We start from the raw sequence: 27976 nt of genomic DNA, 5'->3' as shown, positions 1-27976 counted from the left end.
TAATCGACTCGAATTGACCACATTTTTTTTTTGTTTAATTTTAAGTCTATTTTTTATATTTTTTTTTTTGTCACTTTGTTACAATGGTAAAAACTTTCAATCGACATTTCAAGGTCAATCCCAATGTGCACAAAGATAAAGCTTTGATGATGCATATATATTTTTATTTTTAAATAATGAGTCGATAATTATTTTTAAATTTTCATCATATTCATCATACAAAAGGAAATGATTTTAATTACGAAATGAAGATGAAAGGTAAAAAAAATTGATTGATCCTTTCTTGGTAAAAAAATTTTAAATTATTAAATTTTTTCTATCAAATATTTTTTTTTATTGCATAAAGTTTTTAAAATACTCATGCTCAGTTAAATTACATAAACAAAGAATGATTGATATTATTGAAATTGATTCTATAATTAATTTGTTTTTTTTTTTTTTTTTTATTTTTTGATAGTATTTGTGGGCATAAATTATTGAGCTTTGTGTGTTTTGTGTGGTCGATATTCTAAAAACGTAAATAAAATGAAAAAAAAATTTATGGAAATTTTAATAACAATTATTTTTATAGAATTGATTTCATTCGAATCACAAATTAATTGCCCATCAATACCATCATCTATAATTAGTATCATCTTATATATATTATATAATTATTTTTTTTTGTTTTTTAAAATTTTTATTTTCCTCCAAATGTAGAAAGCAAACACTCTCGATCGGAGGACGCACCTCGACATAATAATTTATTACATAAAATTTATATATAATAGTAGATAATGCAATAATTCGAGCAACAAAAAGTTTCCATTTTTTTTTTTTATATATATCTTTTTACTATTTATTTTAATATATTTTTTTTTGTGTTTTTAAAATTTTTTTTTTGTTATTATTTGTTTTTTTACAGATTTTAAAACAATTTTTTTAATTCAGATATAATTTTCTTAATGTTGAATAATATTTATGACCGTTTTATTTATTTAATATTATTTTTTAATTAATTTTATTTCCTGCACCTTTTTATCAGTGTTATTTATCTATTAAGGTTTTTTAGACCTCGTGATTTTTTATCATTTAAACTAATGGGCTATCTTTGTTTTTGAATTTAACTATTTTTTTTTTTTCCTTCAAGCCCTTTCTATTGTTTTTAATATTTATTATATTATCAATATTGCTGAAGGAAATTTTTTTGTCTTTTTTATAATACGATTTGTTTAATAATAAAACAATTTGCGAGCAAAAAAATTTCCTTATGCATTATCATTTCGTTTTAATAATTTGTCGATACTTTTTTTTTTTTTTTTTTCTATCGTGTTAGTTGCTAATGAGAGAGTATCATGAAAAGTCTGTAAATTATTTTGAATATTTTTTTGTTAATTATTGGTCAACTTTTTCATGATTTATCAGCGATTTTGTGGGCTTCGTCAAACGCGGCGTCTCTTCCTTACACATAATTTTTTATTTATCAAAAAAATAAAAAATAACTAGTTTAATTCAAAACATATTTTATCTTCATTCAAAATTCAAAAAATAATTATCAGTAAATTAAAAACTATATAACATTTTGAAAATAATAATTATAAAAAATTAATTAGGCATTTTCTAATAATTATTAACTTGTAAAAAAAAAAAAAAATATAACAATTAATAATTGTACTCATTTCGAGACACTTATTTCTTGTTAAATTCAAAATAATTATATTCTTCATGTGCACATGAAAATAAATATTAAAAAAAAAAAAAAAAATTAATTTACCCATGACTAACGAGTTGAGGAAAAGCATGATTATACTAAATTTAATTTTAGTATTTTAAAAATTTTTGTGTTTTACAAAAGTATAAATAATTCATTTTTTTTTGTATTTTAAATTTATAAAAGCCATCAATGGTACTGCAAATTCAGTCAGCGCTTATCAGTGGAATATTATCAATTAATAACCAAAGAAGAATGAAGATAATTTTTAATTATTACCTGTTAATTTATTATTTATTAATTTTTATAATCGGACCGGCCGAGATCGCCACGCATGACGAGCTATTATTAACATCAATTAATTTTATATAATATTAATACATTTATATATTATTTATATATCTATTTTTTTTTATTTTTGTTCTTTTGTTAATACCGATACTTTCTGTTGTCTCTAACGTACACCAATTAATCCCTTTCATTTCTATTTTTATCCTTCAGATATCTTCAGTTTGAATATAAACATTTAAAACCTCGTATATCTTTAAGTAATTTGAAAAATAAATGAGCTATATGTCGGTCAAATGTTTAATTCACAATCAAAATGATCAATAGATTTATGAATTAATTAATCATGTTATCAGTGTGTAAATTATGATGGTTTTTTTTTTAATTTTATTTAACTGTTATTTTTACGTAGACAACCGGGTTTTATTATTATTTTTTTTTATATAACAATGTATATATTTGTAGACGCGACAAGCGAATTCATATATATTCATATTTATATATTTTTAAATTAATAACATATTCGATGCATTCTTGTCTCTCCATTCATAATTTTTAATAAATTTTTTTTTCATTTATTATTATTACTATTTGCACATCAAATTAATTATTTACAAAATTGTTTAATATTTTTTTTTCTTCATTTCACTGTCCATACAACAAAGCAAATAAACTCATCTTTCATTTTTTCCTAGTTTTATTTATTTAATTTTTTTTTTTTTTACAGAAATAACAATAATTGTATGTTTACAATAAATTAATATTTTTTTTTTTTATATTTACTATACATATTTTTGTCTAATTAGAGATACTGATATCACCTGGATATCACTGACTAGATTATCATGTTAAAACTTTGAATAAATATCAACAGAAATAATTCAAATAAATAAATTAAAATAATGTAATTATTAATTTTACTATATATAATTGAAAGATGATTTTTTTTTTTTATTGGAGTCTTTATATAGATGATTAAAATCGAGCTCTTAATATATTTGTAATTTTTTTTTTTAAATATATATTTATATGGTTTTTTTTCTTTTTCAATACAAGGCCAGTATTACATGACGTGTTTTAATTCAAATAAAAACTTGAATAATGTAGTTTTTATTTCATTGTCAAACCCTGTATTTAATTAGCTATTTTTTTTTACTTTTGTTTTTAAATTTTTCATCTAGATTAATTCTATAATCACAAATAAAATTATCAGAGTATTTATCATATTTAATCAGCTAATATCTATATAATTAATTGGGTTTTGTAAATCGTTCCTGCGATGTCCCGTGCAACAAGTGTAATTATTATTTGCTCGTACTTTTAATTTAAAAAATTGTTTTTTCATTTCTTTTTACTGAAATCAGTCAATTGCGTCGATTTACTCGACTCATTTCTTTTTCAAATTTAATTTTCTAATTACGTATATTTTTTTATTTTTATTTTTCATCAATGACAGAATTATTGGCAAGATATAATAATTAATTCAACACGATTTTCTGTAACGAAGTTTAAATTGAAAAAACAAAAAAGCTTTAATTAATATCAATTGGTAATTCATTTACTTAATAATCAAAATAAATAATAATAATATTAATCAACAAAATAAATTGTTTTTTCTTTTTAATTTCAATAATTATATGAAAGACGTTGGAAAATTATTTGCGGTATGGACAGCAATAGAAAAAAAAAAAAAAGAATAATTTTATTAATCTCTAAATTAAATTACACAGTATCGAGTAATAGTGTAATATTTAAAACTTACTTACAACTCCATTAATATTATCATTAAATTATCATTAAATTCTTTCTCTTTTTTTTTTTTTAAATCAACTTTATATTAATTTTAATTTCAACTTAACTATTTAATCTTTGGTTTGAATATGGTATAATAATTATTCATATTTAAATATCCAACTTAATTATGATTATTAAAGTTAGATTGTTGAGCACAATTATTGATTTCTATGAGTGATTTTCGAGAGGCGCTGTGGGCCGAGCTCATGTCAGCAAATTCACCGGCTGATTTGCCCTTCCGTGGCAATGTTGTGGCTTCCCCTAGTGAAGGTAGCTCCCGTGGTTTCCAAATCGGCGAACCTGATTGACAAAATTTTGATGTTTCTATTTTTTCCTTGTCTTTTTTTCAATTCAATTTAATTAATTAATATTTAATCTATTTATATTTTTACTTTTACTCTGAATCAACACTATTTCTTAATTTATTTATTTTTTGTCTCATTTATAAATTATTAATCTAGCTTGTTAAATTATTGGAGAGGTAAGTGACAAGTGTATTTTAATAATAACAATAAAATAAAAATATAAATATAAATAACGCATATTTATTTATATATTTTTTCTAAATAAAATAAAGGTATTGTGGTGAGTGAATTATCATAATAATTTTGTGTTTGGATAGGTGAAAAAAAAGTAAAAAAATTATTAATTTATAAATATTTATATGCTTTTAATAAAAACAAAAAAATTATCTTCATTCATAGGCGCCGACTTTCTAATTTGCATTATCATTATTTTAGTTTTTTTTATTTTAATTTTTATTATTTTTCATTTTAATAATAACCCTATGTTTAATTTATTTTTCAAAACTACGTAAAATATTATTGTGGTCAAGCTTTTCCTCGCATTTTTCTGCTCAACAAGCCATTATCAACAAGCAAATTACATTTATCTGCAAAAGCACAGCGATATTTTTTCATACCATTTCTTTTTTCATATTTTAATAATAATAGTCATTATGTTTTTTTTTTTTTATTTACTTATTAATTTAAAAAATGTTCTATCTAATTATTTTTTAGCTTTAATTCAACTATATCATTCAACTAGTAATCTAAATAATTATTTCTAATTAAAAAAATTTTGATAATAATCATCGTAACAACATCAATAATTTATTTATATTTTTTTTTAAATAAAATTGAGGAGCAACAACAAATGCATCATAAATAAATACGGTTTCTCGAGAACTCTTGGGATATTTTTCAATGAAAAAAAAAAATAAATAAATATTTATTATATATATAACGTGCAATATTTTTATTTAAAATTTAAAATTTTTTATTTAAATACCCGAAGAAACCCGAGAAGTCGACGCCTATGATTAATTTTCATGCAATTTATTGCTATTTTTATTTATTTTTTAAACCCGTAACTATTTCCATGTTTTTTTTTTTTTTGTTTCAAAATAATTTTAATTTTAAATTAGCAATAATATAAATAACAAACTAAATAAATTAATTTCATTATCTACACTACAAAATGAAAATAAAATAAATAATAACTTTACAACAATTTTAGTTGATTTATTTTAAAAAAAAAGTTTAAATAAATAAATCAACTAATTGTTAATAAGCAAAATGAAAATGAAAATTATTGTGCAAGGACTAGACTGACAATTCATTATAAGGATCAATTAATTGTTATTTAATTTTTTTTGGTATTTTTAAACGCCTTGTCTTACCAAGTTCTTTGACTGTTGATGGATGATAATTTTCTGGTTGATGTGATGATTGTATAAGCCTTGCTTGACTACCTGTACTACCAGCTGATATTGTTGATGTTGTACTTAGTGTTAAATGATTTGGTGTTCTTCCAAGATTTGTTTTTTTTTCAGCACCATATGCCTGTGAGTCTTCTTCACCTTCTGATTTTGTTCCTGTATCCATATCAACTTTTACTTCACCTAAAATATTTTATTTGGCAAAAAAAAAAAACACACCAAAAAGACACCAAAAAAGTAACAAAATAGATATTCTAATAGATAGATATTTAAAGAAAAGAAAGAAAAGAAAACTAAAATTTTGTTACTTTGTTTAATAATAAATAAAATAAAATATAATTATTATTATTATCCACCTGTTGTATCACTGATTGTTTTACTTCTTGATCTAAATTGTGTTATTGGTGGTTCATCAATATCTCTGTCCTCTGAACTTTCATGTTCAACTGATGATTTTGGATGACTATGTTTACGTTTTGAATTCAATGTATTTGATAATATTTGTTGTTGTTTTGATGATTTTTTCGACAATGAACCAAGTGTATTTGAGCCAGATAATATTTGTCCAGATAATGGTGGTTTATCATATTTTTCAACATGTCCAGTTGACATACGTGGTGCCATTGACATTGTTGGTTGTCCAATATTTTGTTTTGTTGATGGTATACTCATATTACGTACTGATTCACGTATTATTTGACGTATTGTTTTCAAAAACGCATTTCTAAATTCTGTCGTACTGTTTTTTTTTTATAGAAATAAACAAAAAGTCAATAAATAAAGCAATAATCAATATTGGATGAGACTGTGTCAATAAAATTAAAAATTCATTTACCTGTTTGACAAAACATAAACTTTTTCTGAACGTCTCTGTAATTGACTTCTCAAATGAATTAATTCCCAGAGGAAATGAGATTCCATGTCCTTTGCTGTACTTGCTCTGACTTGTACCTCTGTAACTGGTATCAATACTTGATAACGTATTATTTCAACTTCACTTGAATTGGTCTTTGTTGATACACCCTTAAAATTAAACAATTAATTTTAAAATATTTAATTTAACAAAAATAAATAAATCAATCAATTTTATATTTACCATAAGTTTTTTCTTTTGTCGTAATCTTTCTTTGCATAAAAATACAACAGCTGATTTAAATACAAAACACATTGCATGTAATTCAAGACCTTTTTTTATTTTACCAAGAAAATCAGATATATTTAGCCATTCAACACCACCATAATATAATAAATCACCTGGACTAAGATCAATTGGCTGTAAATAATAATAATAAAAAATATGAATTAATATTAAATATTAAATAATTAAATAATTAAATTACCTGTTTGCATGATTTTTGATGTTGTCTAAATAAATGATCAAATATTGCACCATATTCTTCATGTATTCTTTGCATTTCATTAATATGTTCAGCAACTTTTTCCATACCTTTTAATGCTTCAATTAAATGTTGATGTTCATCACTACGTTCATCAGTTAAATTTTTCAATTGTTGTAATAGCAATGGATATTTAAGTATTCTTTGAATTGGTTTTATTAAATATGATTCTAGGGTTGATGAATGTTGTTGACGTGGATTACGTGCTTGTAAAAATTCTTGTAGTGCTTGATTACCCTCATTTGGATGTAATACTTTTTGTGCTTTTGAATGACTTGCACAAAATGAACTATATAATTTAAAATGATTAACATAATATAAAAAGGCACTACCAATTGAAAATAATACACCCTTAAATTGACTTGGATGTTCAAAATTATTAAAATCACATTCAATTTCAATAGCATGATCAAGATTTTGTAAAAATTGACGTTGAAATGTAACAATTTCTTGTATATTACCAAATAATGCATTTATTTCAGCATTTGATAAAAATGTTTCACGTTTTAATGGCTCTAAATAATTTTCTAATAAATTATTTAAATTTTTAACATATGTACGTTCAGTATCAATTAATTCACATATTACTTTTTTTAATTTTTCAGCATCACTTAATTGTCTACTTGGTGTTAATACCTGTGAATGTGAACTAATAACACTACCAGTTGGACTTGATTTACGTGTTTCACCTGGTGAACGACATATACCAGTTACTTGTTCAGCTGTTTTTAATAAATTTTCAATTTCAAATGAATTTGTACGTGATGTTTGTTTGCCATTATCAATATGTAATCCTTGATAACAATCTTGCATGACGACACCTTCTTTAACTGAAAAAATAAATAAATAATAAAAAATTAATTAAAAGAAACAAGTGATAAGTTTTAACAAGAGTATCTTTATCATCCTTATTATTATTATTATTATTATTATTTTTATTTTTATTCTCATTATATTGCAGAGGACAAAACTAACGAGATCATTTCAACAGTATAAAAAACAAAAAAAAAAACAGGAAAATAATAACAAAAAAAAGTACAAAATCTTTTGAAGAAAAATGAAATGAAAAATTGAATTGTTTTTAATTGATATTTTTTTTGATTAATTTAATTTAATAATAAAAAAAATACATACCACGTACAGGTGCTGGAACAATAAGTCCAGTAATCATTTCTTCACTCATAACTGGTGGATCAGTTGGTGGTGGTGGACAAACAAGACTTTCAATAATCTCATCAGTAACTCTCATTGTACCAGTTAAATCCGGTGGTTCAGTTCTTGATGATCTCATCATCATACATAATGCCAGCTCTTCTTGTAGTACACTTTCCAAATACATCATATCCAGGTCACTCACAATTGCTCCATTAATAACCATTATCTCATCACTTTTTATAATACCTGCAGTATTATTAATTATTTATTTATTTTCTTTTTATTAATAAAGAGATAAAATAAATTTGATTTTAAAAATATTAAAAAAAATAAAAAAAAAAAAAAAAAACCTTTTAATAGCATCTATTTGACATTGAGTCACATTTTTATATGCATATATTTACACTTTGCTTATAGACTTTTATTCTCTTTATTTTTTCAAGTACGAAGGGGATGCATTTTTTATAACTCAAACCAACCAAGCGACACTCATCAAGCTTACATTTATTTACTTTTTTTTTTTTTTTTTTTTTCATCCGAGAACGACAAAAAATCAATACAACTCTTACACGTAATATTTTTTTTTTTTAATATTTTTTTCAATCATTTTCCCAATATTTATTAATCCCAAATATATATATATTAAATTAATTATTTACCATTATGCATTGCAACACTTTTATCCTCAACACGACTGACGTAACAACACAATTCATCTTGTCTATCTGAATTTTCAATAAGTTCTGCTTCAACAGAAAAGCCCCACATTTGATCAAGTGTTGTTCTTTGTAGTTCAACTTGATAAAGTATTTTAGCACATACCTCAACCATCTCATGTGTATGTAGCTATTTTTAATATAAAAAAATAAAATAAATAAATATATAATAATCAATAAAAAAATTAACAGAACGTAAAATATCATAATAAATATGTTATTGACATTGACGTTATGAATATATTGATATTCATTCAATTGTAAAAAAAAATAAATTAAATACTTACATAAGTTTCAATTCCATCAGTTCTATGAGGCACAAAATAATTGTGATCTTCCATTTCACGACGTTTTTTAACACGTACAAAATGTTCCATTGGATTAAGTCCTTTTCTACTACATGCACTTGCTAAAAATTCTTCAACAGTCATTCCTTCACGTAAAAATACCGAGACCAGCTAAAATTCATGTAAATATATTCTTATTAAATTGAATTATTAATTTTTTAAAAGCCGGATAATAACAATTAAATTTTCATGGTTTAATTGATAGTAATTTCAATTAAAGGCAACAAAAAAAAGACTTGATGATAAATTGATTGTATATATTCAACACTTGAACTATATATTGATTTTAATTAACGATATAAAAAGTTTAAATTAATGTTTAATTAAAATAAATAATGACAACTCTACGAGTAAAATTAATTAATTAATTTTTGTAATTTTACCTGATTCTCTGGTATTGTTACTTTGACACTTTTTTCATCATCACGTGATGACATTTGCATTGATCTACGACTTGATGCACTATTTGATCTTGATAACAATGGTGGTCTTCGTTTAGTTGCACCACGACCAGCAAGTAAATTATTAAGCAAAGATGGACTACGTGCACATATAAATGCATGAAATGAAGATACTGTAAATACACCAAGTTTGTTGAGGGTTTGTTTTGTTGCACGTGACACATGAGTCAATAAACTCTGTTGAAAATATAAATAAATTATTTTAATTTTTATTTAAAATATAAATAATAGCATCAAGTTTGATGCTTCATAAATATTAATTTTACCTTTGGATTTGGTAACTCTCCACTTTGTAAACTAGCCATATAACATCTAAGACGAAATTGTTCACAATGTAAACGTTCAAGATTTTCTTCCCACTGTACTATTTGACCATTTATTTCTTGTTTTGTATCAACATCAGATACAACTGATTGTTGAAGATCAGCCATGTGTTTTAACTTGTAATCCTATGTAATTTTAGGTATAAATAATAATAAAAATATAAATTAAAATTAAAAAAAAAATAAACTCACTGATTCAATGGCTTTGTCCAATCGAAATATTTCTTCTTGAAGAAGATGTAGAGTACCTGTTTTGCCGCGATGACGAGCAAATGCAGCAGCACAAGCTGAATGAATACTATTCACCCAATTTTCAAGTTCCACTTGACATGGTGCCTAAAAAAAAAACATATATATATATATATTTATAAAAAAAAGTTATTTTTTTCTATTTTATTGATGATCAATCAATGAGCCACTTGTCTCAATACACAAAACAAAATAAATATAAAAAAAGATAAAGATATTCACTTGAAATTCGAAATAGAATGGGCGACAATTGCGTGTATAGCTTTCATTCATATAGAAAAAAAAAAAAAGAAGACAAAAAGAAAATGAAGTGGAAAAAAAATGAGATAAAAAAACGAGGTGTTTCTTTGAAGTAAAGGGGCTAGAAGAGTCTAGAAGTATATCCACTCAACAAGAGGGATAAAAATGTGTACAAAAGTTTGAAAAAAAAAAAAAATATCTCAATCCCCTAGAATAAATCATAAAGGTGATGATGATTATTTTATTTTTTTTTTTTTGTCTTTTTTTATTTTTAAATTTTAAAAATGAATAATTTACAGTAGAAAAAATATTTACCTGGAATAAATATGCATCACCAAATGCTGTACTCAGGCAAAAAATATAATCTCTTTTTGGATGTTCTGGTATTGGTTGCATAATAGCACCATCAACAATAATAAGATGTTTCGGTGCTGTTTCAACAGCTCTACTTTCATGTGAATCACATGGATAAAATAATAATGTTGTTCCTTTTAAACAAACCCAGTATCCCTTCCATCCACGTTTTCTTGCCAATTCAATTTGATGTTTTTTACGAAGTAGCCATTTTTTAACACTCAAAAAACTGTTACAAAAATAAAATTAAATACATTTCAAAAACTCAATTTAATTGATAGAAAAAAAAAATCTAAAAAATGTTTTTAAAAATTTACCCAGCTTTACGAACAGCTCCAGTACAATTGAAAGAAGCAGCAGCAGTTCCAGTTTGTTTAGCTCTGTATGGTGAATTCATAACACTCTCACCATCATCATCATCACTGACTGCTGTTGTCAAAGACATTCTGTCATCATCTGACATCTGAAAGGCACAAGCAAAAAAACAAATAATTATAAATTAAATACAAAAACAGAATAAGAGATGAATAAAAACATAAAATTAATTTTTCATTTGGTTTTTTTCTTTTAATATTTTCTTTATATAGAGAATAATAAAAAGCTACCTTTTTACAAGTTCCAGTGTTACCATTTGTTATTCTAATATCCGGATCAAATGATACAACTTTTTTTAAAAATTCAGCATTACAATCATCCGCAGTAATATGCGGATGATAATGACAATAACAACTTTCTTTTAACAACTTCATATTTTTTTTAGATGTACCATTTATTTTAAACATTATATCTTTTTTAGCATTAGTTAAACCATCAATATATCTGTGTGCCCATGTACTCAATGCGTCATTTATAATATTCAATAATTTAAAATAATAACCATCACCAGATTGATTAACTTTATCCTCAATATTTTTACAATTAAACCAATATAATTTTTTACTATCATTAATATCAATAACACTTATTGTATGACGTTTACATGAACAAAAATATTTTTTACATTTACGTTTATGTAATTTTTTTATATTTGTATGATCATTGTAACATAAATTTTTATTTGAACAATCATCATCACCACAAGCACCACAACCTCTGATACTCAACAAATCTGGAAAACTCGATGCACTTCCCAATCGACATTTTTGATCTACCATACTTTGCCAAGTTATAAAAAAAATATTTATATTTTAAAAAACAAATAATACAAAAAGTTTTTATAATAAAAAAATTTTTTGTCTATGGTCAAGATGACACGTTTTTTTTTTTCCATTATTTATTAGCCAAGTTTTTTGTTTTAAAATTCTTTTTTTTTATATTTATTTCTTCTTCAACAATTGTCTTCAATGATGCTGAATAAATTTTTTCTTTATTTTTTCTTTTCTTTTATTGTCTTCACAAAGTTACTTTGCCAATTTTTTTTCTACTTTGAATTATGAATTTTTTTTTCTTTTATTTTACAATTTACTTGTTAAATATATTCGAGAGTTATTTCGAAATTTGTGATGGTATGCTTTGATGACATTCTCTCACTGTCAAAGCAAGTATTTCGAATTTCGATGACAATAAAATTCATTTAAATATTTAATTGATATATCATTTTAATTGAATTTATTTTTAATTAATTTGTTTCATCAGGTAGATTTAATGTTTGTGTCATTAAAATTGATGCAATTGGTGAAAATTCTTCGACTGCAATTTTAACAGCACATATTACAAGTGTGTACGTTATGTACAGTGTAAAAATTTTATAAGCTCTTTGCATTTTACATTATGATAATTAAACTTTTTTTCAAATATTTCAATTATTAATTACATAAATAATTTTGATTTAATTTATTTATAATTCTTTTGTTATCATTGCTCCATTATTTTCAATATTATTAAAATATTTTTTTATATATAAAAATATATAATTTTCATTAAAATATTATTTAAACTCTACAAGTGTTTTAATCATTAAATACAGGGGAAGGCAAATATTTTTATGTCATCATATTACCGGAAGTCATTGGCAAATGGGGAAAATAAAAATGAAAAAAAAAATTTCACAAATCGTCCGGATGTCAAAGCCGATTATCCAAACAATTATGATGATTATTGAAACGAGGACAATTTTATCACTTGAAATATTATTATTAATAATTATTTTTTAAATTCATCTCTTTTACTGTTCCACTTTAGTATCCAGCTGTATTCACTGGCATAAACAGACAATCAAGAATCCCAGGTACTAGGTCAATATTTAGCGGGAAAATTTAACAACAGATGAATCATTGATTCACTGCATCATTTATTATATTATTATTTTTTTTCTACTTAATTATTTAGCCACTCATTAGCTGCATCACAGATTAATTTTAATTTATTTATTTATTAACGGTCGACGTCAAAATTTATTTATGATGACAAATAGACGTCGACCGTATTATTAAATTTTCACTTGTCAATAAATAAATAAGAAATCAATTAAATATTTTTTAAATATATCATTATTTATAAAAAATAAATTTTCACTTATTTCAAGCTATGCCAATTAATGATTTAAATAATTTATCATCACCCCATTTGTATATTATTAAAAAAAATATAAATAAATTTTTATTTTTATATATTTTTTTTTTTTTCTATTGATAGTAACGAGGATGCACTTGATAATCCAGGTGATAATTAAGTATGAGCACCGAGTAATGAACAAGAAGAACAAGAAGAAAAATAAAAAAAAATTAAAAAGTAAAGGGTAGTGGGTTAATAAAAGTGGGTGTTAAGAGAAAAAAAAAAAAAAAACAGTAAAATAACAAGAGATAGAGCGCTTGCTCAGTGTTATGATGTTGATGATGATAATGTTGATGATGATGATGATGTTGATGATGTTGTTTTTGATTGTTTTGTTGATGTATGTATATGTTATATTTATGATCGAGTCGACTGGTGTCGTCAACGTCGAGCTTTTAGCAACGTACTGTACTGATTTTGTGTATTCGTTGCATAGCAGAGAGGCCAGGGTATATATCCCCTGCTTTAGCCTCCCTTCTGTGACGCATCTATACACAGACCTTGGGGGGGAATCAATACTAGACCAGCAGTAAAAGCACTGTGTGTTAAACTACATGTAGCTTTGTATGTGGTGGTGATGGTGGTGGTGGTACAGAGAGTACGTAGATAAAATAGAAAGAGAAAAAAATAAATAAATAAATTTAAAAAAAAAAAATAAAATGAAAATTGGAGGGTGGTTGGAAAATATAGAGGGATGATTTTTAAGACACGCGCGTAGATGAGATATTTTAGTACTTTGCTGCAAGCACTAGGTGGTGCTTTTTTATTTTAAATTTTTTTTTTTTTTTTTAAATTAAAAAGAAAATTTTGTTTTTGGCTTTTTTTTTTTTTGGGAATTTAACATCAAGGATTATTGGATTTGACAGATTTTTATAATTTAATTTAATTTATCAAGGACTTTGAGATGCTTTTTTGCTATTTTGACTTGTTTTTGTTGTTTTTTATTTTATTTTATTTTATTTTCAAAGTTGAGAGTTTAAATTCAAGAGAGATTTAATGTCTGACAAAGTTTAGAAAACTTGAGTTTATTGGATGATTTATCGAGTACTTTTTTTTTATATTTATATTTTTATTTTGAGTTTCAAGTATCTAGTTTAAAATAAATATAATCAATAATTCAAGATATTTGTAAACACTTTTATTTTATTTTATATATTTATATATACTTGCATGATAAAAAAAATTTTATTAAAACTTGGAAAACACTTGCACTTTGCATACTTGAATATTTTCTATAAACCTTTTATGATTTTAAGACAAATAATTTAAAAAACCTATTTCTTTTTTTGACCCAATTTTATGTATATATAGTATTGAAAAAGCCATTTATAAAAATAACAAAATATGCTATTTACCCTGAGAAAAAATATTTCGAGTACTCTTTTAAAAATCTTATAACTGCCAACATGTTTAAAAGGACAAAAAAAAAATATTCAAGTACCCTTGAAAAAACATGGCCGCAAGCTAGATTTATGACGCTCGAGTTCACGCAATTCTCTGAATTTAAATGACATTTTATATTTCAACGTGAAAATAAAATATTTAAAAATTATCTTTGAGATATTTTGAAAGCTATCATAAAATTTAAATCTCAAAAAAAGATTTAAAAAGAATTAAAGCCAAAAAAAAATAATGCAAAAGATTAAAAGATTATTTTAAAATGAAAAATAATTTGTCAATTTTAATTAACAATTCGTTAAATAAATAATATAAATTATTTATTTAAAAAAAAAAAATCAAATGAGTTTATTTAAATTAAAAAAAAGTATCTATAGTTGATGAATAATAACTATTCAATTTTTGATATAAAGATAAAATAAAAAATAAATCTTGCAGATATACTGCATCGATATATTTATTTTTATATAAAAAAGGGCGGTGGTAGTTGATGATTACCGGAGAAATTGATTTGCGCATGTACCTGTTGGTAACTTGACATTTTACCTCATTCTCTCGTTATTATTTTAATATATATATATTTATAATTTCCTTGTGTGCTTATTTAACTCTATGTATCATTTGACACACGCAACCATATTATAAATAATAATGCCATTTTACGACATGATCACTTTGCCACAATTATTAACGAGGCCAATATCCGACTGCCTCATGATGATAACACTATCAAATCGACAATGTTGCACAAAATTACAATAATCCAAAAAAGATACAAATAAATATTAATAAAATGTCCATAAAAAAAAATTAAAATAATTGATTTTCTTTTTTTTTCAGTAGAAATATCAAAAAATAGTCAGACAAATTTCATAGAAAATATTTTTTTTTTAAATTCGAAATATCTCAAGATAAATATTTTTCTTTTATCATATGTTGAGATTTTACAAGTCCAAGAAATTAATGTTTATTTCCAGTAGAAAAAATAATCAACGAGTAAAAAGAGAAATTAGAAAAAAAAAAAAAAAAAAAACAGATTGCAGGGTCAGTAGGTTATCGATATTTGTCCTTGGTTTATTTGTAAAAATAGATTCACTGGGATGCCAGAGGCAAGGATACGTATAGAAAAATATATCTTTTATTATTTATTTATTATTATTTTCTTATTAGTTGACACGTGGTTTCACATCGTTGCATACAATACAAGCTTGAATGATTTAGACCAAGGAAAATCATAAGAAAAACAATGAATAAAAAAATTTTTTTTTTTTTTCAAAAAAACTTTTTAAATTTATTCACTTGTATCAATGGATTGGTAGAATTTTTTTTTTTTTGGCAGTTTGTCATGTGTAGTGATTTATTAAACAGTGTGAGTTTGAATATTTATTAGAAATTTTTTTATAAAAAAACAAAAATGAGATGCAAAAATTTATTGAAAGATAAATTTTTGTATTTTTATTTTATTTATGTCAAATAATCAAAATGGCTTTTGACTGTACAGTTAAAAATAAGTTTAAATTGAATAGATATTTCAAGGCAATATGTTGAATTGATTTTATTTATTTTTTTCATTCCCAGATGTATTTTTATTTGATTTGATTTTTTTTTTTATGTCAAGAGATGTTGGAATTTGTCGTGACTTTATTTATTGTAAAAAATTGTAATTTATTTAAATTTCATTCATGTAAAATTCAGTAAATTATTGTAAATAATTTGTAGATAATTTTTAAAATAAAAAATAAACCTGAATGTCAAGTTAAAAATTAAAAACTCACCTCTGATGAAGTCAAGTAGCACAGCCTTGAATCAGTACTCTCTAATGATGCTTGTTGCACTATTCCATATCTTCCATCTCTGTCTGACATGTAATCTGATCTAACACTGTCTTGTCTATCAAATGTTCCTCTGAAATTGAAAAAAAAAAAAAAAAATTAATTCACAAATGTAAATTTATACATTGAATATTTATTTTTACTTTGAATGTCAAACTTGACTTTGAATATCAATTGAACAAAGAATTTACTTTTTTTTTATTTTATTTTTCAAGCACCAAGTGTTGTCCTCAAAAGCTACAAGCTTTATGACACAATAGAATTAAAATATGCATACTAACGTGACAATAAACACATCAATATTCAAGTATGTTAAATAAAAAAATATATATAAATCAAAATAATTTAAACATCAAGACAATTTGTTTTTTATTATTTTTTTTTCTAAACACTTGTTTAAAAATATATTTAAAAAATTGTTCTACATTTTATATGGCTGCTCAATTTATTCTACAATGACATTTGAATTAAAAAGAAAAAAAAAAAACACTAATTAGAACATCATCGAAGAGAAAAAAAAATATAAAACTTGATTTAATTTTAATCCAATTTGATAAATATTTACCGTTGTTCCATAGAATCAGTTCTGTTGGATTTATAACCACTGTCATTGAGACTTCCCTCATGACGAAGTGATGGCAATGAATCCCACGGTGATTCACGTTTATGCCCTCCAATGTAGCCTTGATTTATAGAATTTGATTGAGCTGAACCAAGTGTTGAACTACCTGATTGCCAACCATCTGAATGACGAAACCATTGAGCTCTTGCTGATTCTCCAATGCAACTTGCACATCTTAATTAAATTAAAATTATTAAAATTTACAAATTAAATTAATAATATATAATTAATTAAATTATCTTCTTACTTTGGTTCATATTTTGAATTATAATCACTCAAATATCCACGTTCTCTTTCAGCTTCACGATCACGTTTTTCTCTTATTATTTCATTTCTGTCACTGTAATAACCATCACGATCTTTGCTATTTTGTCTATCATTACAATAACGATATGACAATGGCAATGTCGATGATTTATTTGAACTTGATCCTAAATTAGAAATTATATTTTTTAAATTATTATAACACTTTAAATCAATATCATTGTTATCACTATAATTATCATTATCATCATCAAATATGATTGTTCTTTCAAAGTGTCCAACAATCTTCCATTTATCACGTGATGGTGATTCAAATGATAAATACCATCCGACACTATCACGTCCACGAGAAAAGCTCATTATCTTTCAGTAAACTAATTGACGCGTGACTCGATTAAAATCTACTATAATTATTTTTTTAAAAATAAATTTATTTATCATTTAATAATAATCATATTATAATTATTTTAGTGATAAAATACTTACGCCTGCGTGATGCATGTGGTGTACGTTGTTGTTGATGTTGATGTTGTTGTTGCTGTTGAACATTTATAGGAATATTCTCAGCAAATTCTGTAAATAATAATTTATTGATTTAGATAAAAATATATTAAAATATTAAACTTGATGATAAATTGATAATACATTTTTTTAACTTAAATATTATAAAATATAATTTGGGAAATAGAAATTTGTTAATATTCAAATACAGCTTTTATTAATTTCGAAATAAAAATAGCTAAGCTTTTGTTTTTTTTATTGAATCATTTATATATAAAAATTTAATAAATTTGTTTTTTATTTTTTGTTTTATGGCTATGCTGTAAATGAGTATAAACATTATAATATCTACTTCACCTAAATTTTCCATACTCTGGGTGAGAAGTGCTTCAAATGTGTGTAGACTGTAACTCTCAGCATCCATTCCTTTGGCCAGTGTATTTCTAAGATGTCTCTCATACTCAAGTAGTAATCTGCTGCTTGGACTTCCTGGTGTTGATGCTGATTGCATGTTTGGTGGTGGTGGTGGATGATGATATGATTGACCACTGTTGTAACGTCTACCATTGCAATGATTTGATTGTTGCTGTTGTTGTTGATGATGATGGTGATGATGATGATGCTGCTGTTGTTGTTGCATTGATGGTGGTGGCTGCTGCATTGGCTGCTGCTGATGTTGTTGTTGTTCCATGTCTGAATTACCATTAGATGAACTTGGTGTTGTTGCGTAACATTGATTGTCAAATATTACGTTGTCAGATGGTGGTGACATGTCACCAGTGCATCGATTACGTTCCAAATCTAAGTACATCCTGCTTCTGCCGCCTAAGACAGAGCGTATATGCATACGTGCAATATTTAAATACTCACAAATTATTACTCTACTCATGCAGCTACATATATCAAATTTAAATTAAAAATTTAAAATCAAATATTACTATTTTAATTAAATAATAATAATAATAATAATAGATTTTTACATTTTAAAATACTATTATCAAGCAATATATTAAAATAATTAAATCTATTTTATCAATAAATAAAATGCAAATTAATCATTCAATAAAAATTAAATATAAAATATTATCAATAAAAATAAATTAAAAACTAATCATGCAAAATTATTTTTAAATAAACCTACAATATGGTTCCTCTAAAGTTTAAAAAAAAAAAATAACATTTTTATATAAATAATTACACTGTCAATGAAAAATAAATAAATTACTTTTAACAATAATAGTATGTATAAACTAACCAGAATATTGTCGTGCCATATCATGAGCACTTCTTGATCCTTGAAATTTATTATTATATGGATTTCTGTATGGATGTACATAATTTTCATTTTCTGCTTCAGATTGTATATATCTTTGATTACTAGGATTATTATTTGGATGATAATGATAAGAATGATGACTATGACGTTTACGTGTCATTTCAGGTGATGTTGCTGGACTATCAACACTTGACATTGGTTTTAGCATTCTTTTAAGTGTACTTGAATCAATATTCATACCATTATTTTGACTATTATTATCAATTCTCATATCATCTGTACTTTTACTTTTAGATCTTCTACCATTATTATTATTACTATTATGATTATTAATAAACATATGTCCATTATCCATTTCTAGCTCAGTGTAATCTGCTGATTTTGTATGATGTAATTGTTCTTTACGTGATGTTTTGTGTCCCAATGTACCACCAGCTTGTGTGCCTTCGGATTTTAGTGTTTCACGTTCACTGCCATTTTGTTGAGTTGAACTATCCTGATGTTTCATTCCTTTTTTAGGTGATATACCATTGTCTTTGTCATCTGGACTGTCAATCTTGATTAAATAAACAAAATAAATAAATAAATAAATAAATTACACTTGTATTTTATTTAAATTGGATGTATTAAATTAAAATTATACCTGTGAAGCAACATTAGAAGTACCAATTCCAATGTTTGCTGTTTTTGGTGTTGTTTGACAAGTTTCAGATTGTTTATCTTTTCCAATATGTTTACATGATTCACCAGACTTGATTGTCTTACCAGATACTGTATCACTATTATTATTGTTATTGTTATTATTATTGTTATTATTATTATTGACATTGTCATATAATGATGCACTTGATGTTGCTGATGTTACTTTATCACGTCCAGGCGTCATCTCCATGTCTGATGAGCGAGTCATATTTCTTGGTAGTGTTGATGCGCCTGCGTTATAAAATTTTATAATTTATTATCAATAAACAAGTGACATAATTAATAAAATTATTATTATTATTATTTGATAGAAAATAATTACAATTAAATCTTGGATCACGACTACGAAGTCTTGCCAGTTGTTCAGGTGGCATACAAGTGCATTGTGGTGCTTTTGATCTACTTGGTGATGCTGGTGTTGATAATGGTTTTATTCGTGGTTTAACCTTTTGTTTATTTCCTGAATCTGGTAGCTTTAATGAATATGATGAGGGTGCTTTTCTTGGTGTCTTTGATGAAGGTGACTAATAAATAAATGTCAAGTTTTTTTTTTTTTTTAATTATAATTAAATGTCAACACATTTATTAATCAATAGCTTTATATTTATATATACTTACACAACAATCTTTAAATTGTTTAGCATCAATTGGTGATGTAAAATTTAAACCCCATGTGTCATTTGTCATTGTGTCTTTCCAATAAATAAAACATTCAGATGCTTGACCAATCCTTGTGCCTAAAAAATTAACAAAATATATTTATTTTACAGGAAGAAGGATTCCATCAACACAAAGATGTTGTATATTATTTACCTGGTTGTACAAGTCGTACATCAAGAATCTTGTCGACCTGACTATTGTAGGCGGTAATATGGAAGACCAATTCAGGTGAATCTTGAAGACAACGTATATTGACAGGCACAAGATCCTCGGAAACTTGTTGCCACTTGACAGTACCAGTACCACTTGCACTAACATGGAATACCTCAGCCCAAAGCCTAGAAAATTCTCAATAATAACATGTCAGAAAATATATTTCTTTAAATTAACAACAATTTTATTTATAAATAAATATTTACGATGTTAATTATTTGTTTTTTTTTTTCTTTGTTTTATTTAGAGCTCAAAATTATTATTTGGAGTATAAAAGAGTACATGCAAGAGAAAATTGAATAGCTAAAACTACTGGACAATTCATGCAAAGCATCGTTATCAGTGATAGATGAAAAGACAAGATAAAAAAATATCAAAAAAAAAATACTTTTTAGAGACAAAATGTTTTGCAGTAATGAGCATGTGAGTGCGTATGTTTGTGATGAATGGACAATGTTTTAAAACTCAAAGAAATAGTAAAAAAAAATAAACAAAGATGCATAAGAGGCTTAGAGTGATATTTTTTTTGAAAAAGATTGAACAATTGTGTTCATGGTAAGTACAAAAGAGAAATATGGTCTCTCGAAATTGGAAGGAATAAATGTGCTTCACTGCAATAATTGTAATAAGATAGATAAATCCATTTGAGGATACATACTTTACTTGGGCTCAATTGGTAGTACACAATAAAAAACATGGTCAATCAAAAGCGGGTCGTGGTGGACTGTGTTGTGAAAGAGATTTATACTTATTTTAAAAAAGTACATTGACAAGACAATTGCACATGTGCTCGACGACATTCAGAGAGAAAAAAAATAAAAAAAAAAAACCTAAACTATATTGTTTTTTTCGTATCATCATTATTAATAATAAACAAAAAAAATAAAAATTACTTTGTTGTTTTTTAATTGTTAAATAATTATAGAACAAGAGTTTAAAAATAAAAATAATAAAATCTCTTTGATATAAAATAATTATACATTATTTGTAAATTGAAAATTGTAAATTAAAAAAAAGGGGGGTTGAAGGGTTTTGTCAAAGGATTGACTCAAATATCAGAGGGTTTATTGTTATATAAATGTGTGATTTAATGAAATGATTGAATAGCATGGTATGCGCACCTCTTCTTTTCTATTACGCTTCCGCACCTGAGCAATGGACCAGAATCACCCCTGTGACTGCCACCACCACCACCAAGACCACCTCCACCAGTTCCACCTCCTCCTCCACCAGCAGTACCACTCCTTGCACCAATCTGCCATGGTGAATCTTCATCTCGATAACGTGGCTTTGACAGGGGAGCACAACTACATGCTGATAATTTATTTCCCATTTTTTTTTGCTTTTAATTTATATTTTTTTATAATATAAATTATTATTATTATTATTTATATTTGACAAGTAATATTATTAATTTAATATTTATTTTATATTATTATTATTATTACTATTAATTTTTATCAGTTTTTTTTTCTTAATTTCAAGTCTCAATTGTTTATCTTTGGCATTCAGTCTAGTACCTCATTTCTTGATGTCTTTTTTTCTCTATTTATCTTTGACACAATTTAATTTGGCCCAGTTACTCTTGTACTCAGTTCTTTGCTTAATATTTTTTCGTTTTTTTTTTTCTTTTTTTTTTTCTTCTTTTTTATTTTTTGTTTCATCAGCTTTTATAAATATTTTTTTTTTTTTTTTCTATTTGGCTCTTTTATATATATTTGGCACCATTTAAATCCCAGGAAATAGTCCTGGCTACATGTTTATTATTTTTTATTATTTAATTTGAGTGTTAATTTATTTTTCCTTTTTGTATTTTCTTCTTTTTTTTTTTTTTTTAATTTGAAGGAAGCACTGAAGTTGTAAAGGAAGTAGAATTGATTATGATTATCCAATCAAAGTGTGAGGTCATTTTTTTATTTTTATTTATTGTCACATTATTGATGACAATTTTTTCGTTGATAACATCTTCATCTTGTGATTTCTGTAAATGAAAATTTAAAAATATAAATTATAATAATTGTTTTTCCTTTATACACTACTATGTGAATATAAAAAAATATTACAAAATGAAAAAAAATATATATATCCTGAAAAGTTTGAAACATAAGGGCGAAAAGTAGAACAGGTAAACGAGTAGTCAGACCTCATTTTTTGTTAACTTTTAACTCGAGGCAATGCTCACTGACGATTACATTGTAAAAATGACAGATGTAACATTTATCAGCTAATCACTAAAAATCACTAGCAATCGAAATTAAAAAGAATTTTCTTTTTAATTAAAAAAACCAAGAAGAAACATTTAATTTAAAAAAAATTTTAATTCACCATTTTTGTATATTTTTTTTTTTTAATCAACAAAAATTAAAAACAATTCATTATAAATTAATAAATAATAGTTGACAATAATAATACCAATAATATTCAATAATTAGTTATTACTTTATAATTTTTTAAATATTTTAAATCTTTTTTTTTATTAAATTAAAAAAAAAAATGTTTTAAATTTTTATCGATAGCTTTTTTTTGGTATTATTTACGTTCTTGATAAAAAAATAATATCAAATTGTAATTTGTATTAATATTATGTGTATTTTTAATGGCTAAATAAATTTAATTAAATTGTTAATATTAATGTTGATTATTAGATGTAACAATGTATGAAATACAAGTGAATTGTGGATAAACACACACACACATGATTATCCGGGTGACAAGAATAATTATTATTATTGACTAATATACTAAAATTATTATCAACAACTTGTTCTCGTTATTATTCATCAAACATCCATATAACTAATTAATGTATATATACACAAGTTAAAATTGAATTTCAATTGACAAACTAAATGAAATATTTACACTTTTTTTAAAAACACCTTAAAAATGTTGACCCAATTTTTTATATAATATTTTTTTTCAATATTTAAATTTTAATTACAATCAAGATAAATTAAAAATCACTTTTCAAACTATTCCAATAAATTTTCAACTCATTATTAAATATAAATCAAGTAGAAATCATTAAATTAATTAAAAATTATAAAATTTATAAACGAAAAAAAATAAATTACTTGTACAAGAGGTTAATATGAAAAATAAAATTATTAAATTTAGTCGAAAATGTGTCAAATGAAGGGAGAAATTATTCGTGCAAGTAATTCTAAGGGTATATGGACATTTTGATATTTACGATGGTAATTTCAGACGTGAAAAATCATTTCCGAAGCCCGTACAAATTACGATCCGATGAAATTGCATACCAGGGTTGTTTCAATCGACCACCACTATAGACAATTACTAAATTTTCCCTTATATTTAAACCCCCTTTATATTTTTCTATTCATACATATTATAATATAGATTATAGGGGTTGTCTGATGGAGCTAAAAGCTCAACAATTGCATCCCTATTGCCTTGCCACAAAATCAATCAATTGTTTTTTATTATTTTAATTAAAATAAATAAATAAATAATTTTTCTAATTTTAAATGTAAATTAAAGACGACTTGATTATTTATTTTTTAATCTTCAAAAGGTCATTATTAAAATATACATTATCTAGTTAATAATTAATTTCATTTTTCGTTTTTTTTTTTTTTATTTTAATTTTCTATGTTGATTAAAAAAGAAAAAAAAAAAAAAATGATATTTTACTGGATATACTGTGTAAACCAAATATCCAATATCAAATGAATAATTTTTTTTAAAAAAAAAAAAAAAAAGTTTATATGAATTTTATCAAGCACGATAATTGGCTGTCCAATTCAGTCCATTTTTGGCCGAGACACTGAGGTGTACCTCACTCCACTTTGTCAATGTCATCTAAAAATGTTTCAATATTATTTTCTCAAAGTCACCCCAAGAGACTCGATTAATAAAAAAAAAATATTTATCATTTCAAATTAAACTCTATGTATAATAAAAACAACAAACAACTCAATAAATAATTCAATTTATATTTTCACAATTTAAACAATTAAAAAAGTACATACTTATTTGTTTATTTATATTTTTAAAAAAATACAGGTGCAATTGACAGTGTAAAGTGGGGTGGGGCAGCCAACAAAAAGGCTTTAAAAAATAGTGAGTTTTACGTGGGGCGAGGCCAAGAGGGCACGAACCGAAAACGTGGCATACATTTTTTTATTTTTTTAAATAGATATCATGGATGTTATCTACATTTCTCTATAAAAAACATGTATTTGTATGTTATATAAAATTTTCTACATTTTTCCAATGCCAAGGAAAAAAAATAATATTATTATTTTGCCAGATTCAACCCCTGCAGTCGACATAAATTGAGGCCATGCAGAAAAATCATATAGACATTGGCACAGAGTATTAAAAATAAAATTGAAATTAAATGATGAATAATAAATATATAAAATAAAATAAAAATTGAATGTAATTTTTTGAAATTACAATATGAAATTGAATTGCAAAAAAATAAATAAATAAAATATAAGAGGATGGTGTGGGTTTAGAAGGGTAATAAAGTCGACAAGCTCAATGGGGTGTCTGGTTACTGGAGGGTTGTTCGGAGGACAAGGTACATAGATAGTGGTGAGGACAATGTCTAGCTAGCTATGATGCACTATCTATCTCTCTCTCTCTCTCTCTCTTTCTATCTTCTTCCCTATCATACTTTTTTATCTCTATTGTTGTTATTACTATTATTATTTTTTTTTTTTGTTAAATTTTTCTAGTATACTTGTCTGAGTAAACGCGTGAATAAAACTAGTTTTCTAAATGCTTATATCGATCTTATAAAACTGAGATGCGTTCATCTGTCATCCATCAAATTTTTCTCAATAAATTTCACTATAGATTTTTTATTAACAATCATATTATTATTTTTTTTTTTCAGACAATTAAAAATGAACCACTTGAAAATTTTATCCATCTTTTAACACAATTCACACGTAAATTAAAAAAAAGATTAAAAAAAACTTGAATTTATTAAATATTTAGCAACAATAAGATAACAAAATTATATTTATTTATAAATAAATAAATAAATACCCAAATTTAATACCAAAAAAAAAAGAAAATAAATAATTTTCTTTGTTTTCTTTTTTTTAAAAAAAAGCACAAAGCACAATATTAAGCACTAATTATTCAAGATTTGATGAAAAAAAAAAAAATCAATTAAAGCTCACTTGACATTTAGTCAATCAAAGATAACAATAATAAACAAATAATAAAATAATGATAATGATAAATTGCACTCAGTGACTGCACCTTGAAAATGACGACGCCCAAGAAGAGGGCGGGCAAACGCAGCACGATCACAAATCCCGCACACACTGACTAAAGAGCCCTGTACCTGAAAAATATATTCTACCACCACAAAAATACAAAAAATAATAATAATAATAAAAACTACCCTTAAAACCTCACCCTATATTTATTAACCACAAAATTTTTGTTTAAACATATACATAATATATTTTTCACATGTTGGATAAATAAATTGGCATATTTATTTATTGATTAAATTATGATGATTTAACAAAGTATTAATTAAATAATTAAAAATTGAGCAAATAAGAGAGGATTGAGCAAACACGAGAGCAGAGAGAGTATAGCGGAAACTCAGCGATCAGATGAGATCGGAATGGGGTCGCACTCAAGGGTTCAAATGATGTATAGAAATATATAAGGTAATGGAGAGAGAGGGGCTGCTGTTGTGAAAAATTGAGGGGATGAAATAATATATACTTGTATGAAAAAATAATAAAAAATATATAAAAAGATAAGGTGTAACGACTTACGGTCGACGACATGGTCGGGGCGCGTCGCGAGACCTCACCCACAACACAACGTCATATTGAAAATAAATACACAACAACATATTTATAATAATATTATTGTTGTTTTTGTTTTTGTTGTTGTTTTATATATATTCTAATCACTGAGCAACAAAAAAAAAAATTTAAAAACACACAGTGATAAATGATAATATTAATCAACAAAAAAAAACAAATTTAAAAAAGAAAAACTGATAATTTAGTTATTTTTAAATTTAATAATAAAAATATTTTTCTAAATTTTTTTTTATTAATCTTTTTGGATAAATATAGAATGTAAAAAAAATAATAATTTTACAAAATGAAATTTTAATACGTACTAAAAATAGATATACTCAAATTGATAAAAAAAAAATTTTTTTTTTTATTTTTTTGTTATTTTGAGTTTAAATTTAAATGATAATTAGTTTGGGTTAATAATTTATTGTAAAACTCACCTAAAATATTATCAACACTTGATTATTATTATTTTTTATTTTTTTAAATTAATTTTATGCTTTTATTTCTCTCTTCATTGATATTTATGAAATTTGAAATAATTTTTGATTATATTTTATATTTCTTTTTTTTTTTAATTGTAAATTTTTAAATAATATATTAATATTTATATTTTACATCCTCGTGTGCACTAGTTTCGCGCAATATTATCCGGATCGTAGTCATGGATACTGCGGAGGAGGATCAGGGCAGGCCCTGGACCCCGCACGACATCACCCAAAAATGTCGATATTCAAGCCAACTGTAATATCCGCCCGTGCGCCAACCCTTCTATATTTTATTTATTTATTTATTTATAAATAAACCCTTTTTTTTCGACAAAATATATGCCTATCAATCACACACTTAATTTTTTATCAATTTATTTAAAAACGAATTACAAAAATCACTATAAAAAAAAATAAATCAAAATTTCACAATAACTTTTTATGTTTCACAAAAAATCTTTTCACATTTGCACAAAAAAAATAAATAATTTAAAACAATTCATTAATTAATATCAAAAAAAAAGGAGAAAAAAAAAAGCAAGCTTTTAAATTAATAATTTCACAGAGCTTTTATGGCAAATGTATGTCAAGAAAGTGGAAAAAAAAAACAAAAATATATATCAAAAAATTTTGTTGATAATTGAATGAAACAATAAAAAAAACAATAATATTTTCCGGAAAAATTTATCAAATATTATAAATGAAAACCGGTATAAATTTGACAAGTAGGAAACTGACGAGGAACAGTATGTGTACTCGTTGATCGTGAGTTTGAGTTGGCACGATCACGGAGCTTTTTTGGTGGACAAAATTCGTACTCCTATATTTTTTAGTCTTTATGTATATATATTGATGGCCCAGTGTATATATACAAGTGGTATTTGTATGTGTATTTAATATATATATGCTGTTTATTCAAGTCA

At 24.6% G+C, this 27976-nt stretch overlaps 1 protein-coding gene across 8 annotated transcripts; it reads right to left on the bottom strand.

Moving 5' to 3' along the window:
* Positions 1-47: 47 nt before the first annotated feature.
* LOC122860520 (protein still life, isoforms C/SIF type 2) lies at positions 48-27976 on the bottom strand. 8 transcript variants are annotated; one of them, XM_044164368.1, is made up of 27 exons: positions 27006-27976; positions 21877-22736; positions 20696-20880; positions 20501-20619; positions 20205-20406; positions 19824-20113; positions 19160-19736; positions 19046-19057; positions 18277-18729; positions 17890-17976; positions 17387-17570; positions 17083-17313; positions 16461-16590; positions 11052-11197; positions 10696-10963; positions 10084-10227; positions 9835-10017; positions 9491-9745; positions 9048-9218; positions 8704-8890; positions 8024-8290; positions 6833-7719; positions 6589-6765; positions 6328-6515; positions 5849-6231; positions 5454-5675; positions 48-4072 (listed from the first exon to the last, which is right to left on the bottom strand). In XM_044164368.1, the coding sequence occupies exons 2-27, from the start codon at positions 22086-22088 to the stop codon at positions 3894-3896; spliced, it is 6339 nt and encodes a 2112-aa protein (XP_044020303.1). In that variant the 5' UTR covers positions 22089-22736; positions 27006-27976; the 3' UTR covers positions 48-3893. The 8 variants fall into 8 exon arrangements, with proteins under 8 accessions (XP_044020303.1, XP_044020305.1, XP_044020301.1 ...); XM_044164370.1 differs by having other exon boundaries at positions 18262-18729; positions 21904-22736; XM_044164366.1 differs by having other exon boundaries at positions 18262-18729; positions 27006-27975.

Source organism: Aphidius gifuensis, linkage group LG1 (genome assembly GCF_014905175.1).
Source record: "Aphidius gifuensis isolate YNYX2018 linkage group LG1, ASM1490517v1, whole genome shotgun sequence".
Lineage (NCBI taxonomy): Eukaryota > Metazoa > Arthropoda > Insecta > Hymenoptera > Braconidae > Aphidius > Aphidius gifuensis.
This window is presented reverse-complemented; position numbering and strand designations above follow the sequence as displayed.

What these genes read in the sequence shown, in the direction of transcription:
- LOC122860520 (XM_044164366.1), bottom strand. Translation starts at nt 22,088, where the DNA reads ATGGGAAATAAATTATCAGCATGTAGTTGTGCTCCCCTGTCAAAGCCA. An exon ending in GTGATGCATATTTATTCCAG is followed by an intron (nt 10,228 to 10,695) that starts GTAAATATTTTT and finishes TTTTTTTTTTAG; the next exon opens with GCACCATGTCAAGTGGAACT. An exon ending in AAGTGTTGCAATGCATAATG is followed by an intron (nt 8,291 to 8,703) that starts GTAAATAATTAA and finishes ATAATACTGCAG; the next exon opens with GTATTATAAAAAGTGATGAG.